Source organism: Gekko japonicus, unplaced genomic scaffold, assembly GCF_001447785.1.
Source record: "Gekko japonicus isolate JY-2015 unplaced genomic scaffold, Gekko_japonicus_V1.1 scaffold1037, whole genome shotgun sequence".
Lineage (NCBI taxonomy): Eukaryota > Metazoa > Chordata > Lepidosauria > Squamata > Gekkonidae > Gekko > Gekko japonicus.
In genome coordinates, this window is record NW_015171534.1 from 301,882 (window position 1) to 319,351 (window position 17,470).

Below are 17,470 nucleotides of genomic sequence, written 5' to 3' on the forward strand. Positions count from 1 at the left end.
AGGCCACAAAAAAACGCGAGGAGTGCAGCTGCATGAAACAAAGAGGCCTCATAAGGGGATCCACATACGTCCCTCCACTTAGCTTGCAGGCCCCTAAGAACCGTGGGTGAAATAGGCTGCCTAGGGTTGCTTCGTGTCCCAGCTTCGCATTCCAACTCTCCAACATTCTGCAAATCCAGAAATCTCCCGTAAACTCCGCAAGCCCGTGAGCTTTGCCTGCAAAAGCTACTGCAGCTAGAATCCCTTTCATGGAGCTAACAGCCAAACCCCTACCTCTTAACTCAGCACAAAAATGCAACAAGTGGTCAGTCGGCACTGGCCGTGAACTGGGATACCCTACCTCTAAACTGCACAGTCATAAGCCCGCTTCGTGCCTGGAGCAATGGGCTAACCCCATCGCCCTGTGTACCTCTGCCTTCCAGCCAACTAGAGCGCCGGTGGTATTCGTACCGGCTGCAACTCGGCTTCTGGGGCAAGCTGACGAAACGTCTCCATCTATTTGTGTGAGAGAGCATCAGCAACCGCATTATCCACCCCCGGCACATGTCTGGCAAAAAAACAGAATGTTGAGTTGCAGGCACCTGAGCGTGAAGGCATGCACCAAGGACATAACCCGATGCAATTTGGACGTGAGAGAATTAATGACCTGGACCACTGCCAGATTATCACACCAAAAGTGAACAGTGTGATTGGCCAGATCACTTCCCCACATCGAAACCGCCACCAGGATAGGGAAAAATTCCAGAAAGGTGAGATCCCTGGTGAGCCCCAAGTCCACCCAGTCAGCAGGCCATACCTCAGGACACCACTGCCCCCTACAATAGACTCCAAAGCCCCCTGACCCAGCAGCATCTGAATGAATTTGGAGCTCGGCTTCCAGCTTCAAATCATCTCTCCAAAAGGAGATCTCATTAAACGAGTCCAAAACCTCTAGCCAAGTATCCAGATCTGCCCTGACACTTGCACTAAGTCGGATATGATGGAGTCCCTTCATGGCGTCACACAGCCTGCGCAAAAAGGCCCGCCCAGGGGCCACCACTTTGCACACAAACCCACCAACTGTTGCAGCTCACGCAACGTGGCTTTCTTTTTACCCCTAAACTGCAATTCCTCCAACTTGCTGATGGGTAAACAGGAGGCCTGAGCACGTGTGTCCAGCTCTACACCCAAAAAGGCCAAAACTTGGGCCGGACCTTTGGTCTTCTCGAGCACAAGGGGCATGCTGAGGTCACCCGCCAAGTCGAGAAATGTGCCCAGCAATCGGCTGCACTGACCAGAACCTAGGGGCCTCACAAACAGGAAATCATCCAGATAACCGAGTACAGGAACGGAGAGCCCACTCCAGAAATGAACTAAAATATTCAAAAGCTGCACAAGATACTGAGCAGTCCATGGGCAATGCCCGATCCATGTAAAAACAACCTTCAAAAGAAAAACCCAGTAACTCAAAATCTTCTGGATGCACTGGGAGCAGGCAAAAGGCCGACTTAATGTCGCATTTGGCCATCTCCCCACCCAGGCCACATTGGCGCACCATGTGCATGGTCTGGTCAAATGAAGTGTACCGCACGGAACATAATGTGTTGGGGATAGCATTGTTAACTGACTCCCTCCTTGGGCAAGAAAGGTGATGTATAAGGTGATACTCCCCTGGGGCTTTCTTGGGCACAATCCCCAGAGGAGAAGCCCTCAAATTAGGCACCAGCAGAGCAGGAAATGGGCCTAAAATCTTTCTTTCTCTGTTTTCTTTCTGACTATATGTTCCATGCTTCTAACTGAACATAAATTGCATGCCAAAAAGGGGGCCCGCACACCCTGGCATGGGATACGAAGACCAAAAGTAAAGCCCTGCAATAAATACATCTTCCCACTTGGGGTAGTTCTGAAGCCAAGCTTCAAGCACTCTCAGTTTTATGGGGCTGGGACCCTTTACCAGCAGATTAGCCTGACCCGCCCCCTTCTGGTCTCCTACGCCCTTTCCGTGGTTTTCCCAAGAAGCATGCTAAAAAGGGGTGTGGACCTGCACACTATGGGCACTTGTGCCTGTACTGACAGGTTTTCCGGTTACACACCCCTTGCGACCCAAATTCCCAGCAAATCTGGCAGGGTTGAACCACCTGCCCCGCCTGACTGCGGGGAGTGGAAGCAACCGATAAATGTTGGACCAAATGGCCACTCTGCGACTGGTCGCCCACGTTCGGTTGCGCTGGTGAGTGGTGACATGACCTGTAGCCATAAATGGGGATGGATCTGATCCCACCTCAATGAAGGGTTCATGGCCGCCTTCATCCTGAACTCCTCATTGTACTGCATCCAGGCGGGGCCAGTGAAACCTTATAAACAATGTCAAAATACTGAAACAAAGAAGCTGCCCTCCAGGGCTGCGCCTTTGAAAACACTCCAGCGTAAATTAGGAACCCAGCCACCCAATGAGCCCAGGTCCTATCCACCTTCATCCTCTTTAACTCTTCTTTGTCCTTATTCTCCAGGTCCTCCCTATTCTTCTTCTCTAACTTGCGGTAAATAAGGGAGAATACATCAACATACCCCTACAAATCGTTTCCCTGGTTGCCGGTAATAGGCGATCCCCCATATCTCCGAAAGGCAAAGCCAATGCAGGCACTGATGCATATGAGGCACCCATGGGGATGGGCCACCCCCCCAAGGAGTCGTCGACCCCATGGGTGACTGCCCAGGCACGCTGCCCCACGCTCCTTGAGGAATACACTGAGCAGGGTGGCCACCCCAAGGTTGACTGAGAGTCTGACCGTATACAGGGGAAACAGGACCAGTGGGCGTGGGCCCCTGTGCTGACTGCTACCCCCAGGGCCCCCAAGGCCAGTTCCCCCCGGTGGTAAGGGTGTCCCCAGACTTCCCCGCAGGAACCGGTCCGCCAGCTGTGGATGATCCCTGCTCAGCTGCTGTCTGCTGTTGCTGTGTGGAAGTCCCTGCTGCAGCATTGGTGCCATCGTCCTGCTGGGCTGCTCCCGTACCACCACTCCTTGCGGAAACTCGTGGTCTACTCTCAAGAAGAGACAAATGGGTCAGTACTTTGGCTTGGAAATGCTTATTTGCCACTGAACGTGTCTCCTTAAGCCCGTGCGTCCCCTCCCTAGTCCCTCCCCCACAGGGAGGAACCCCTGCAGCCTGTTCCAGCGCATTCAGCCTGACTAATACGGCCTGCTGAGCTATATTCCCATCCTCATCCTCAGATGAGGACAGAGCAGGAACAGGCCTCTTGGGTGGAGCCCTGAGTGCAGGCTGCTTGCTTTTAGAGCGTCCTGTGCCCTTTTTTGGTGCCATGACAAGGCCCTTGCAAAATGGCTACCAATCCCTCACCAAATTGCCAACCAAAGCCTCAGCAAAATGGCCGCCCAAGGCCTTCCCAAATGGCCACCCAAGGCCCACTCCACCAGCAAGTTCTGGCCACCCCCAGGGAGCAGTCCCAAAAGTGTGTGACCCAGCAGCTAGCAAATCTCCAGGCCCCCACTGCCCAAGGTCTAAGGATGGGGAGGGAATGCCCATAGCGAATGGACCTGGCCCCCCAGCAAGAGCGGCCTGGTTGCAACAACCCCCTTGAAGCCTACAAGGCCCCTTATTCTCGGTGTCCTCCCAAAGCTCCCCACAAGGCCCCAAGTCTGCCCTGCCCGCTGAAAGGCTCAGGGAAACCCTGGCCTCACTGCCTGACTCCCAACCCCAGGAGCCTGACAGCCTCCCGCTGGTCTCCCCCGCGTTCTTGCCGCCACTGCCGGCTGCCGCCAGCTGTGACCCTGGCTGCCGCTGCACGAGGCCACTTGCCGCTGTCCACCGATCCGCCGCAGAGCCCCCGTTCAACGCTGCTCGCTGCTGCTCTGTCCCGCACCGAATCGCCAAAGAGGCCACTGCTGCCTCTTGCTCCTCCACTAGGCGAACAGGCCCAACTGTCGGAGCGGTGTTGCATGGCTCCCAGCCCGAGAACAGGGCGAAGCCTGAGCTACAGGGGGCAGGGCCGGCCTTAAAACTCTGGCCTCCACCCCCACACTAAACACCCGGATGTGGCGTGTACCGCAAAAACAAATGTCTCCCTTCCTTGCTGGGTGGCAAAGGCGGTTCCCCCAGCCACATGGCTGCAAGAGCCGGCGGCCGGGGATCCGGATTCTAAATGGTATCTGCAGGAAAGCTGCCTTATTCTGTGTCAAAACAGTAACACATCTAATGAATATTTTAAAGACTTTACCTCTTCTTCCCCTCTGTCTGTCTTCATTGTGTATCTATGTCAAGAATATTACGAAAGGCTACGTAAATCCTTTAAGAGTAAAGGCCTTTGTATTGACATCTTATTATACTGTTGAATAATGTACTGAACCTGACCTCTTTGTGCATAGGTTGTACAAGTTACTTTGACTTTTATTGTCTCTGCCTCTCTTATTAGAATAAGAAATATTTCACCTGTATCCCTTAAGCAATTTAACTACCATTTTGCTGCACTTTCAGATGCTTGTTTTAGCTGTTACTTCCTTAATTTACTGTATATTAACCATTAAGACTGTCTTACCTCTGCTTCTCCCAGTGGCTAAAGAAGGAGCTGGTGCGGTTGATGAAGAGGATTTCACTAAAGCTTTTGAAGATGTCCCTACTGTTCAGGTAAACAGCACCACAGACTTGTTTAAAAGCCAAAATGGGCCTTTCTTGTGGGCACTTTGAATGCTGCTCTTGTGAATTAAGCAAGACTGCCCGTCACAGACAGCTGCTTGAAGAACTTAATTCTCCCAGATCTTTACCCACAGCAAATTTACATTTGCGCGTACCCTCCTTTGTGTCAATGCTGTTCTTTTCTCTTTGCCCCAGCCAGAACGATAGATAAGGATATCATATGCACCAGTTTTTCTGTTTGTTTGTTTTTGTTCCACACTTCCTCCGAAGAGCTCAGGGCAGCATACGTGATCCCCCCCCCCCGTTTTATCCTCACAACACCACAACGAAGGGGATGAGGCTGAAAGGATGGGTGGTCCAGATTCACCGGATGAGCTTTATGGTTGATATAGGGATTCGAACCCAGATCTCCATGGTCCTAGTAGGACAGTAATCACTACATCCCACTCGACCTACAGTGCAATCCTGTGCTGAGTTATTCCAGTCTAAACCCAATGATTCTTGTGGGTTTAAGACAGGGAGTAACTGTATAGGATTATCCTGTTAGTCTTTTAACCAGAATTAACAGTTTCACAAGCCTAAAGTCTTGATCCGCTGACTGAGGGGTTATGCCGCTAGCATGATCAAACCTTCTCTCTTCCCAGTCAGCTGTAGGCCAATCTAGATGTGATTGGCATCCTTGTATTCACCATGGACTGCCACCGCCATTTTAAAGCTTAAAATGGGTGATCTAAAAATGCCACAAGGGCCCTCCTACAGTACTGTGAGACGAGGTACTCTTGTCCCCCCCCCCCCCAACTGTCTTCAAGTGCTGAAACAGCCCTGGGGGGGTGCCGTTCAGCATTTGAAAAGACATAGAGGAGGGGATAAGAGCACCTCATTCCACCGCACTGCGAGCCTGGTCCCTGAAGCCATTTTTTAATCGCCCATTTTAGGTTTCAAAATGATGGCGATGTTCCCATTGCAGGCACAAGGATGCCGCGATGTCTGGTTTGGCCCTGAGTGTGGAAACCCATAAGAACATAAGAGATGCCAATGTTGGATCAGGCCAAAGGCCCATCCAGTCCAACACTCTGTATCACACAGTGGCCAGAAATACCAGTGCCATCAGGAGGTCCACCAGTGGGGCCAGGACATTAGAAGCCATCCCACTGTTGACCCCCCCCCAAGCACCAAGATGACAGAGCATCACTTGCCCCGGAGTCCCTATCTATACCTTGTGGTTAATAGCCACTGATGGACCTCTGCTCCATATGCTTATCTAATTCCCTTTTGAAGCTGTCCATGCTTGTAACCCAGATAAATATTGACTGGCGCTCAGTTCAACCAATAGGTAAAGCAATTTATTTGCACTTGCCCCAATAGATCTGTTGATGATAACATTGTTGACTGAGCTCACTGTTCCTATCACCCACCATCATATGTGGATTTGCATTCTTTTACACCAGTACATGTCTGAACTGTCTGCAGAAGCATCAGAGAGGAGTTCAATCACATCTTAATCCGGGCACTCCTGCCCCTGTAAACTGGTTTCAAAGGACATGAAGATGATCCTTAAGAGTCCCTATGGATAGTTGGTCAAATTCAGAATATATGAAAGATAATAGAAAGTGATGTTCACAGCAATGCTTCCTCTAAGCCAGTGGTGGCGAACCTATGGCACGGGCGCCAGAGGTGGCACTCAGAGCCCTCTCTGTGGGCACGCGTGCCATCGCCCCAGCCAGGCCCAGACCATCATTAAAGTGTCGAATAATCTGCCAAATAATTTTAAGTAAGTGAAAGCATTTGGGATTGCTTTCCTTACTTTGTTTGGATCATCTTAAGTTAATGTTTGAGTTGTTTTTTCTAAAGTAAAACCTCAGTATTCAGGTTAAATTGCCGTGTTTTTTCTAAAGTAAAACCTCAGTATTCAGGTTAAATTGCCGTGTTGGCACTTTGCGATAAATAAGTGGGTTTTGGGTGGCAGCTTGGGACGGTCTCTAAAAGGTTCGCCATCACTGCTCTAAGCTGTGGAGTCCTGTGAGCAAAAATTCTGCTTGGTGAGCTATTGGCATGAAAGTTGTGAGCGAGTGATTTGGCTACTGCATAAATCAGTTTGCTCTGGAGCCGTCCTTCCCGAGCTGAGACGAAAGTGTGTGAGCCGGAGGTTAAAAAACTGTGAGCTAGCTCACACTCACTCAGCTTAGGGGGAACACTGGTTCACAGTATCCTTTAAGAATAGTTCCAATTTTAAAATCTTTATACATATCACTGAGGTTCCTTTGTTCCCCAAAGTTGTTTGTTGTTTCCTTAATGAGGTAATAAAGAGGAATGGAAGACCTGTAGGCAAGCCTATGAACCATGTCTCTAAAGTGCTGGTTTTAAATTGCTTCTGACAGAGGCATCCTACTTAACATATTGAAATATAAAGCATCAAACATCTTTTGAAAGGTGTGGATGGTTGGTGTAATTTTTATAAAGGAAAGGATTACATTCAATATTTAAGAAGAAGAAGAGATTGGATTCATACCCCGCCCTTCACTCGGAGTCTCAGAGCGGCTTACAAACTCCTTTCCCTTCCCCTCCCCACAACAGGCACCCTGAGTTAGGTGGGGCTGAGAGAGCTCTGACAGAAACTGCTCTTTCAGGAACAGCTGTGCCAGAGCTTGTGACTGACCCAAGGTCACATCAGCAGGTGCAAGTGGAGGAGGGGGGAATCAAACCCAGTTCTCCCAGATTAGAGTCCGAGCACTTAACCACTAGACCAAACTGGCTCTGGAGTCCTCTGGCTCAGTGGTGGAAACGTTTTGCAGCTCAATGAAATAAATTTTATTAAGCATCGTTACGCTTCCTCTTCTCAGATTTATTCCAGTCGAGACCTTGAGGAATCCATCAACAAAATCAGAGAAATCTTGTCAGATGATAAACATGACTGGGAACAGAGAGTAACTGCAGTAAGTACTTGTTTTTATATGAACTACGAGCAGGAAGGGGGCATCTCATTTCCCCCTCCCTCACTATTTCCTTTTTCCTTTGCCTGAAAACCCCTATAGCTTCTCCCCATCTCCTGCTACCTTCTCTCTTTCCCAACCAGCAGCCAATGTACCTTTATCTGCCCCCCCCTTTGTGTTCACCGTTCCCTCCTTCCCTCACTGTGGCAGCCCCCCCATGGAAACTATGGCCCAGGAGCAGAGTGCTGGCCACTGTGCCAAGACCAGTTGTGTAGTGGGGGAAACCACAAGGACTTGTGGGGGGGACGGACACATCACTTTTCCCTGTATCCCCTACTCACACTATTTCTTCTTTTCCTTCTCCTGGCAGCCTCCATATTATCACCTTTCCCTTCTTCCTTCTCTCCTTCCCACCTATCGAGCAACCTACCTTTTATCTGCCAGGACACCTTCAGCTATATTTATTATTTCATGTATACCCTGCCTTTCTTTGCAATGGGAACCCAGTGACTGATACCACTGGATTTACCTGGTTGGGATAGGCTATAGGATAACATCATCCCTGGAGAACTGTCTGTCTACCATCTGGCATGTATCTGGAGACCATCTATATATCTAATTCTCAAGTCGCCCCCTGGTGTACGGGTGCTTAAATCCGCACATCGGAGGGACCTGGGGGGGGGAGGGAGAGGTTTGTGCGCACGTGGGGCGGTCCCCATATGAGGACATGGGCCCACAAAAGGGCTCCCATGATTACCATGATCAGAAAATGCCTAGAGTATCTATATATCTAATTCTAAAGTCACCCCCTGGTGTGCGGATACCTAAATCCGCGCACCAGGGGCACCTGGGGGGGAGGGAGAGTTTTGTGCACACGTGGGGCGGTCCCCAGGTGTGCACAAAAATCAGAAACCCTGTAAAAAATATCGGGGGGATGTTTAAATCCCCCCGAAACTGACAGAGCGTTCCCCTCGCCACTCGGCCCTCGCTTCGGAGCCGGGGGAAGGCCAGAGGGGGGAGATCGAGCGGGGTGTGTGTGGAGGATACGGGGGAGGAACCGGCAGGATGGGGGGGACTTACCTCCTCCTGCTGCTTCCTCCTCCGCCTTCTGACTTTGGAGCTCCGTTTGGAGCTCTGCCTCCCTCCCCACCCCCCACGAGGATCGCGGGTCCACCCCTTGTCTTGTCTAATTGAGTAGAATTGTTATTAATGTTTCTATTGCTTTTATTTGTTTTATATGGGCTTTGCCCCTTGTAAGCCGCCCTGAGCCCACTCTGTGGGGAGGGCGGGGTATAAATCTCAATAAATAAATAAATAAAATAAACAAAGCAGCTGACATCATTCTCCTCGCCATTTTATCTCACAACAACTTTGCGAATTAGGCTGAGAGTGTGTAACTTGTGCAAAGTTATGCAGTGAGCTTCCACAGGACAGAGGTCTTCGAAGCTGGGTCTCCCAAATCCTAGCCTGAAACTCTAACTACTATACTATTTTTCATTGGGTGGCTGCTGTTGAATGGTAGCAAGTAGCCTGTGGTTGCTGGTGGTCTTGGACCCTAGGATTGCCAACCACCACGTGGGACCTGGAGGTCTCCCAGAATTACATCTGATGTCCAGATTACAGTGATCAGTTCCTCCTGGGAAAAAAATGGCTGCTTTGTAGGATGGAGTCTGTGGACGCTCTGAGGTTCCTTCCTTCTGTAGAACTTGCACTCCCCCAGGGTCTACTTTCAAATTTCCAGAAATTTCCCATCTTGTAGTTGGTTACCCTGGTCTTTGGTTAAAAGCGAAAACAGCCCTTGAAAGGGTCCTGCCCTCCCCCCCTGCTATTTACTGACAGAATTCAAGGCTTCAAGGCTGGCAATATGGCGTGGCTCTCTATCAATGACAACTGAGAGCATTAATTTTTTTAAGCTACTGATGCTGCTTCTATTATATGGGAGGGGGGGTTAAGCCCTCCAATGCATTTTTTAAAAAAGATTTCAGGTTTTCCTGTAAACCTGGGGTGTTTTCCAGGTTTGTAGAAAGATCTGCTGTCTGTCTTTGGTGCAGTCTCCAGATTCAAGTATCCACAGCTTTGCCCATGTTGAGGATTAGGTATATTTATTTTTAATGGAGTTTAATCTGCCTAATCTATATACTAATAGCCAAGGTGCCCCCTGGGTGCAGATATCCAAAGCTGCACATCGTGGGCACCTAGGGGGCAAAGAGATTTTCCTGCACATTTGGGGCAATCCCCAGATGTGCAGAAAAATCTGAAATCTGTAAAAAGCTATAGGGGGATACTTAAATCCCCCCCAAAGTAAAAGAGCATTCCCTGCGCATGCGCAGAGAACCCTCTGAGAACTGCCTCGCCACCGCCACTGGGGGGGGGGCAGGAGAAGGTTTGGCAGGCTGGCCGCTCAGGCCTCGCCGCTGTTGGGGGGAGGGAGAAAGCTTGGCAGGCCCCACCATTGGTGCCGGGGGCAAAGGCTTGGTGGGCCCGGTGGGAGCCACACGGGCCCCGCTGTTGGGGCCGGGGGAGAAGGCTTACCTGTGGCTGCTTCCTCCTCCTCTGCATGGAGCTCCTCCCCCTGCGAGTATCGCGGGTCCCCTTTGTTGTATGTATATATTTACCCTTTTGTGGTGTGCATATGTGTGTGTTATGTATGTATAGGGTTAGGAACTTGTAGCACTCAAAGTACTGCATTCATTTTATCTTGAGAGTTCTAGCTTTCAGTTTTTAGAATAAATATTAAATTCCTAGTGTTGTATTGAAAAGTGTGATAGTTCATGTTGTTTGTATTTTATTCTTATTTAAGAACACTTCTATCCTGCCTCTCCGCTGAACAAATCAAGGCAGCTAATAATATAAATTAATAAAATAAACAAATCTTTAAAAAGACACACAAAAAAGAAGATAAAAGAAATAAAATACAGCAGCATAGTAAATTATCTGCTGTTGCTCTTAAGCCAGTCTCTAACAGTGCATCTTCAATGGAGTGTTGCACCCCTATACGCCTATTGAGTTCAATGAATTCAGAAGGGTGTAGCTCTGTTTAGGATTGTGCTGTAAATCTGAGTGGATTCCCCCCCCATAAAACTCAAAGATAGCCAACAATATACCTCTCTACCGATCTTACTTTCTAAATGTTTTTGTTCAATAGCTGAAAAAGATCCGTTCTCTGTTGCTGGCTGGAGCAGCTGAATATGATACCTTCTTCCAACACCTGCGCTTGCTTGATGGAGCATTTAAATTATCTGCAAAAGACTTGCGGTCTCAGGTAGTGCGAGAGGCTTGTATCACATTGGGGTAAGGAATATAAATTAACATATTCTAATGTATAGTGTTGTGCGTTCTAATAGGCAGATGCCAAGGGTTCCTCAGTCTTGTACCATCTTCTACAAGGAGTCTGAGGCAATTGAGCTATCAGAGACTAGATTTCCAGTTCTTATTTTGGTTTTATTGTTCATGACCATCTGTAGATACTTGCCTCCTATTTGTGCAGAAACACACTTATGATATTGGTTTATAGTTCAGTTCCAGTTTATTCAGAGGCAAATGAAGACGCCAGCTTGCTTTTACGTTGGGAAATAGGCTGAGATTGTCCTGTCAGTTGGTTAAATGTAGACTTTGGGACATTTAGACTTTGGTAAGTTGGGAACTGATTACGATTGTCCACCCCCAGAGGCAGATGGATCTGGATGGATTCCTGACAGCCTTGTCCTTGATGAAATGGCTGGGACCATTGCTGAAGCTTTGGTTTATCTTCATGTCTAGTCAGGGGTGATCTGCGAATTGCAGTCACTCTTAGGCATCCTCTGCCATCACATAGAGCCCTTTCTGCCCCTTAGTTTGCTAAGGAGCTGGCAGGTAGGCAACATACATGTGGAGAAAATCTGAGTGACCAGAATTGGGACCAGAGCCCACATCCCTTAATAAGAGGACAAAGATGTACAGTTACAGTATGAGATAACGGGAATGTACAGAATAGAGAAGCTTATTTGGTGTGGTTGACCCATTTGCCTTTCTGTTTACATGGAGCTGCGGTGGCTCAAGTGGTTAAGACGCTGAACTGCAGGCTGTGAAAGGTCAGTAGTTCAGCAGTCCAAGACCCGGGTGCCGCATGATGGAGTGAGCTCCCATCTCTAGTTCCAGCTCCTGCCAACCTAGCAGTTCGAAAGCAAGAAATTGCAAGTAGATAAATAGGTACCACTTTGGTGGGAAGGTAACAGCGTTCCGTGCGCCTCGGTGTTTAGTCATGCCGGCCACATGACCACGGAAAAGTCTTTGGACAGCGCTGGCTCTTCGGCTTTGAAATGGATATGAGCACCGCAACCGTAGAGTCAGATTCGACTGGCTTTCAAGCAAGGGAACCTTTACCTTTTACCTTACATGGCTTATAGTGAACAGTCAAAATGAAGAAAGTGAACCCAACACATGCCAGTTCAAGAGGAGGGCAAAAATGGGGGAGGGGGCTCTCTGTCATACATGTAATCAGACACCCAAAAAAGATAGGGGGGGGGGAAATCTAAACTAAATCAGAGCCTGAAAGTTCACTGAAAATTCTGCCCCTTAGTTATCTATCTCAGCATAAAATTAAGGTAAAAAAAAAAGGCACCGTTTAGATTTTTCCCCAAAATTGAGCATTTATGAACATATTAAGCTGCCTTCTGTGTGAGACTATTGGTCTATCAACGTCATGTCTCCCGTGACTGAGAGCGGCGCTCCAGAGTGTCAGGTCTTTTACATTATCTACTGCTTCACTCTTTAACTTCTAAAGAGGCATGGCTGTTCTAGGCAGACGTGTGCACACATTTTGTTTACATCTTATTCTCAAGCTTAGTGCTGTAGTGAAACTAGCAGAGCAGAAAGCAGAATAAAAGATAGAAAAATATAATATTCTCTTAGGGCTCAAACTGAGTTCAGGGTGAAGTTCAAATGAATCCTTTCCTCCAGCAAATTCTTTGGTGGTAATTCTGTGATGAACTCTGCCAGGAGCATTGACTTGAAGTAAAAGGTACTAGGGCAGTTTTGGTTTGGTGTAGTGGTTAGGAGCATGGAGAACCGGGTTTGATTCCCCACTCCTCCACATGCAGCCGCTGGGTGACCTTTGGGCAAGCCACAGTTCTCTCAGAGCTTTCCTCTCGAGAACGGTTCTCAAAGAGCTCTTTCAGCCCCACCTACCTCACAAGGTGTCTGTTGTGGGGAGAGGAAGGGAAAGGAGTTTGTAAGCCGCTCTGAAACTCTGAGTGAAGTATAAATTCAATCTCCTCCTCCTCTGAATGTTCAGAGTACTGTGCTTACATTACCTTGTTAGCCCTAATGCAAGCTTGTAAAGAAGGTGAGTATTATCCCCAGATTATCCTCAGTCTTATCCACAGAAGCTGGGAGGGAGTGGCCTTCTTTCACTTAGTTAATTTATAGCAGAGCTCAGAGTCAAGCCAGGGAACTCCTGCATAAGGGAACTCCTACCTTGTAGCTCAGTGCCTTATCCACTCTGATATATCGTTGTGATAAGAGCCTTGTTTCTCTTTTCAGGCACCTGTCGTCCGTCTTGGGTAACAAGTTTGACCACGGGGCAGAAGCCATCATGCCAACCATCTTTAATCTCATTCCCAACAGTGCCAAAGTCATGGCCACTTCTGGCGTGGTAGCTGTCAGACTGATTATCCGAGTAAGTATCCTCTCAAAGCGAAGAATGAATGTTGTTTCTCAGGAACATTCCAATTAGAGCAGCAGAGGGGCGCAAATGTGAAAATTATCCCAATGAGCAGACTCTTCAGGAGAATCCTAAATGACAGTGTCTCGGGTAGTCAATAAGAGAAGGTTCACCGCTTGTTGTCGTCACTGATTTTGGCAGTGTTACTTTTTGGTCCTGGAACTTTTCAAGGCTCAGAAAGCCAAGTGATTCAGTTGTGCCCTCTGGGCTTCTCTTTAGTAGTGTGCAGGGGTCATTTTGTAGAAAAAGAGGTGCAGGAGCTCATTGGCATAACTCATTAGCGTAACTCATTTGCATATGCCACACCCCCTGACATCACTGGAAGTGTGTCAGAAGGCAACACCCACCACTCAGACTCCACTGGATTGTTTTGGATTGCTGGCTATTGGGGGGGGGGACGTGCAGATCTGTCCTCGCAGAGGAGGGAGAGCTTGTACCTGAATAAAACTTGGTCTTAAAGGTGCCACTGGACTGTCTTGGACCGGGGGGGCGGGTGTGTGTGTCTGCAACTTACCTGACTGCTTCTTGCTCTGACTGAGGGCTGCTGGGAGCAGGGAGTGGGGCTTGTTGCATGCGCCCGCCCCCTGGGCCCTTTACTGCCGGAGCTCCGCTCCTGTGCGCTCCTGCAGGAAATGACCCTTGGTCATGTGGCAGCGCTCTGTGCTGAATCTGTCAGTGTTTAAAACTCAGATGAAGAACAAAGAGCACGTTGGGGGGGAAATGTGTTTAATTTTTGTGGCTTAGTCCCACACGGGACCGCATGATGGCAGGCCAGCCACGGAGAAGAACTTCCAAGCTTTTCTGAAGAAGCTTCTAGGTTCTGCTCCCCCTCCCCTCCTGTCTATAGAGATCCCTGTTCCCGCCCAAAGGGTCATGTGACGGAGGTAGGACGAGCATTCCTTCCCTCAGTTCTCTTCTTGCCGCCGTGAGGAGAGGATGCGCTTCTGAGTGACTACTTCATTCGGCCTTGGCAATAAAACAACGAGGTTTTTTCTTCACCAAAAACAGTGAGGGCTTTAAAATAATCGGTAGGATGGCTCTAGTAAAGAAGTGTGAGGCGCTTAGGGGGAAAATGGCCCAAAATGATGATCATGGTAGACCAGTCATCATGCATCCTTCTAGCCTTCTTCTGGCTCAGAAGGGTGTGGTTCCCCATGGTCTGGAAACTGGCCCAAAGGGTGATACAGGACATTGCCCCCCAAAGGAGGATCTTCTCCATCCTAAGGTCTGCCATCCTAAGGTTCAATCCTCCATCCTGTCTGCCATCCTAAGGTTCAATCCATCCTAAGGTTCAATCCTCCATCCTGTCTGCCATCCTAAAGTTCAATCCTTGCACCTGACTGCTTGGCTAATCCTGCAACAGAAGGATTTTCACACAGAATTGAACAGGTTACAACTGCCTCTCACAAACCCACAATGAGAAGGTTCTATAAGTATAAAAAGGAAAACGTTTGTTTACTGGAGTGGTGAGCAGGGCATTGATCCACTATCATGTAGTTTGAGTAAAATCTTTGATTACTTCCTGGATCTGAGAGAAGGGGGTCTAGCAACCTTGTCTAAAGGTTCATCTAGCCATCTGCATCTCACACCCCAGTCAGTCTTCTCTGTTCCAGAGTCCAAAAATTTTCTGAAAGGTTTGTTTAATACATTCCCACTGGTTGTGCCCCTGTCCCTCAATGGAGTTTGTCCCTAGTCCTGATGTATAAACCTTTTGAACCCTTGGCCAGTGTGGACTTGTCTTTTGTCTGTTATAAAATTGCCTTTTTGGTAGTAATTACCTCTGCTAGCAGGGTAACCAAGCTGTGGGTAGTACTCATACCTAGTGTAGAGTTCCTCCCTAAGTTGGTATCACAATTACACCTCAACCAAGACATCATCCTTCCAGGGCCCTTCCCATCCCCGATGTCATTGTCGGGGGGAAAAAACACTATACACTAGATGCAGGACTTTTTTGGTACAAAAAGCCCAGCAGGAACTCATTAGCATAATAGGCCACACCCAACAGCAGGAACTCATTAGCATATTAGGCCACACCCCTGATAACACATCATATTAACATATTAGGGCACACCCCCATGTTGCCAGAAGTGTGGTCATCCAGCCACACCCACCTTTTGCTTCTTATTTTGTTTCCCTTGTCAAAACCCTGGGCTTTTTTTGTAGCAGGAACCCTTTGCATGTTAGGCCAGACACCCCAGTGTAGCCAATCCTAATGAGTTTCTGCTGTTGGGTGTCGCCTGTTATGTTAATGAGTTCCTGCTGGGTGTGGCCAACTCGGGAGCCAGCCGGAACTCCGTTCCTGCCCAAAAATAGCCCTGACTAGATGTACGAAGAGCAGTCCATTTTTTGTTTGAAAAGAACACAAGGATCGAACTGTGTATGTTCTAAGGAGTCAAAGGAAGAGCTGCATCAGTGCAGTGACTCTCCTGCTGGGTAATCTCTGCAATCTGAACAGCTAAGGTCCCTTGCCCAGTGTCCCCGAAAGCTCACTCGACAAGGGCTCAGGCATCTTCAGCAGCATTCCATGCCAGCCTTGCGCTAGAAGATATCTGCGAGGCAGTGACTTGGTCCACCCCCTCTACGTTCATCAAACACTACCTTCATCAAGGACTCCAGAAGTGAAGCTGCAGTGGGAAAGGCTGTGTCACAAGTGATTTTTTTTGTTGATCAGCCCACACCCTCCTCCTAGAGTAGGTGAGCCTGCTATTCTCCCATGTGGGACTGCACAGAAGCCACGACGATGAAAACGGGTGCCCTTACCTGAAACCGTTGTTCATCAAGTGGCCATCTGTTCAGGCACATATCCCTACCTCCTTTCCCCACTGCGGGCTGCTGAATGTGCAGGGGCCTCCTCACGGCAGCGAAGGGAAGGAGTGCTCACCCTGTGACCCTTTGGGTGGGAAAAAGGATCTCTGTAGACAGAGGGGAGGGGGAGCACTCCAGAGCCTAGAAGCTTCTTCAGAAAAGCTTGGAAGCTCTTCTCCATGGCTGGCCCGCCATCATGCAGTCCCTATGTGGGCCCACACAGAAGGCCACTCGATGAACAACAGTTACAGATAAGTGTAACCCTATTTTGCCGAACAGCTCAGTCTGGGTGCTCTTGCAAATATGTTCCCTTGTTGATGTTCCCTGCTATTTATTTTTAAATTAACTTTCATTTTCTGTTCATGAAGGATGAGCAAATCAACACATATCAAATTACAAGTGAACATCAGGTGTAAAGACCCGTAGCTGCATCATCACAGATTCTGTGGATGTAGCCCTAGAAAGAAAAGAGCTGTAATTCTGAGCTGTGTATTAAAATAAACAGTCTGTGGCAAGAAAAACTGAATTATGTGGCCGGCATAAATTATGCAAATTAAAATGCTGTATATTTGCTCATATGTATAACTTTTTTTTGCTACTCATGAAGAAGTGAAAAGGGCTATATTTGGTTCTAAAGTCTTTGACCACTGGAAGTCCAGTGTATCTGCCTAAATTAACCAACTTGTCAAAGACATTTGCTATACATGTTCCTAAGAGTTTCTTTTTTAAAACATTCATTCCCCAGCATACGCACATCCCTCGACTAATCCCCATCATCACTAGTAACTGTACCTCCAAGTCTGTTGCAGTTAGAAGGTGAGTTTTTCTTTTCTTTTCTTTAATCTCTGGCGTAGTAAAATCGAATGATGCTTAGAGGTGTCACTTGTTTGTTTGATGCAAGCTGTTGTGCATTTCTTAATACACTGTAGATCCAAATCTTAGTATCTAACTGCACCCCATAGAACAGAAATCACAGGTCAGGTGCCCCTTATTTGAACCAACTAGTGTTTAAGATGCAGGACAGGATATTACACAGAAAGTTTTCGATGCCTGTATAGTTTAGGATTTAAAAAAAGGAGTGAATATAGTACAGTGATGGTGAACCTTTTAGAGACCGAGTGCCCAAACTGCGACCCAAAACCCACTTATTTATCACAAAGTGCCAACACGGCAATTGAACCTGAATACTGAGGTTTTGCTTTAGAAAAAACAACTCACACATTAATTTAAGATGATCCAAACAAAGTAAGGAAAGCAATCCCAAATGCTTTCATTTACTTGAAATTATTTGGCAGAGAATTCAACACTTTAATGATGGTCTGGGCCTGGCTGGGGCGATGGCACGCGTGCCCACAGAGAGGGCTCTGAGTGCCTCCTCTAGCACTCGTGCCATAGGTTCGCC

General features: G+C 48.2%; 1 protein-coding gene across 1 annotated transcript in view; it reads left to right on the forward strand.

Annotated features, from left to right (window-relative positions):
• CLASP1 (cytoplasmic linker associated protein 1) overlaps positions 1-17,470 on the forward strand; it is a 334,150-nt gene that overhangs the window by 152,858 nt on the left and 163,822 nt on the right. Inside the window, exons 10-14 of the mRNA XM_015419605.1 lie at positions 4,550-4,623; positions 7,473-7,565; positions 10,708-10,853; positions 13,083-13,218; positions 16,814-16,884. Coding sequence (XP_015275091.1) covers positions 4,550-4,623; positions 7,473-7,565; positions 10,708-10,853; positions 13,083-13,218; positions 16,814-16,884 — 520 coding nt within the window. The remainder of the gene's footprint in view (positions 1-4,549; positions 4,624-7,472; positions 7,566-10,707; positions 10,854-13,082; positions 13,219-16,813; positions 16,885-17,470) is intronic.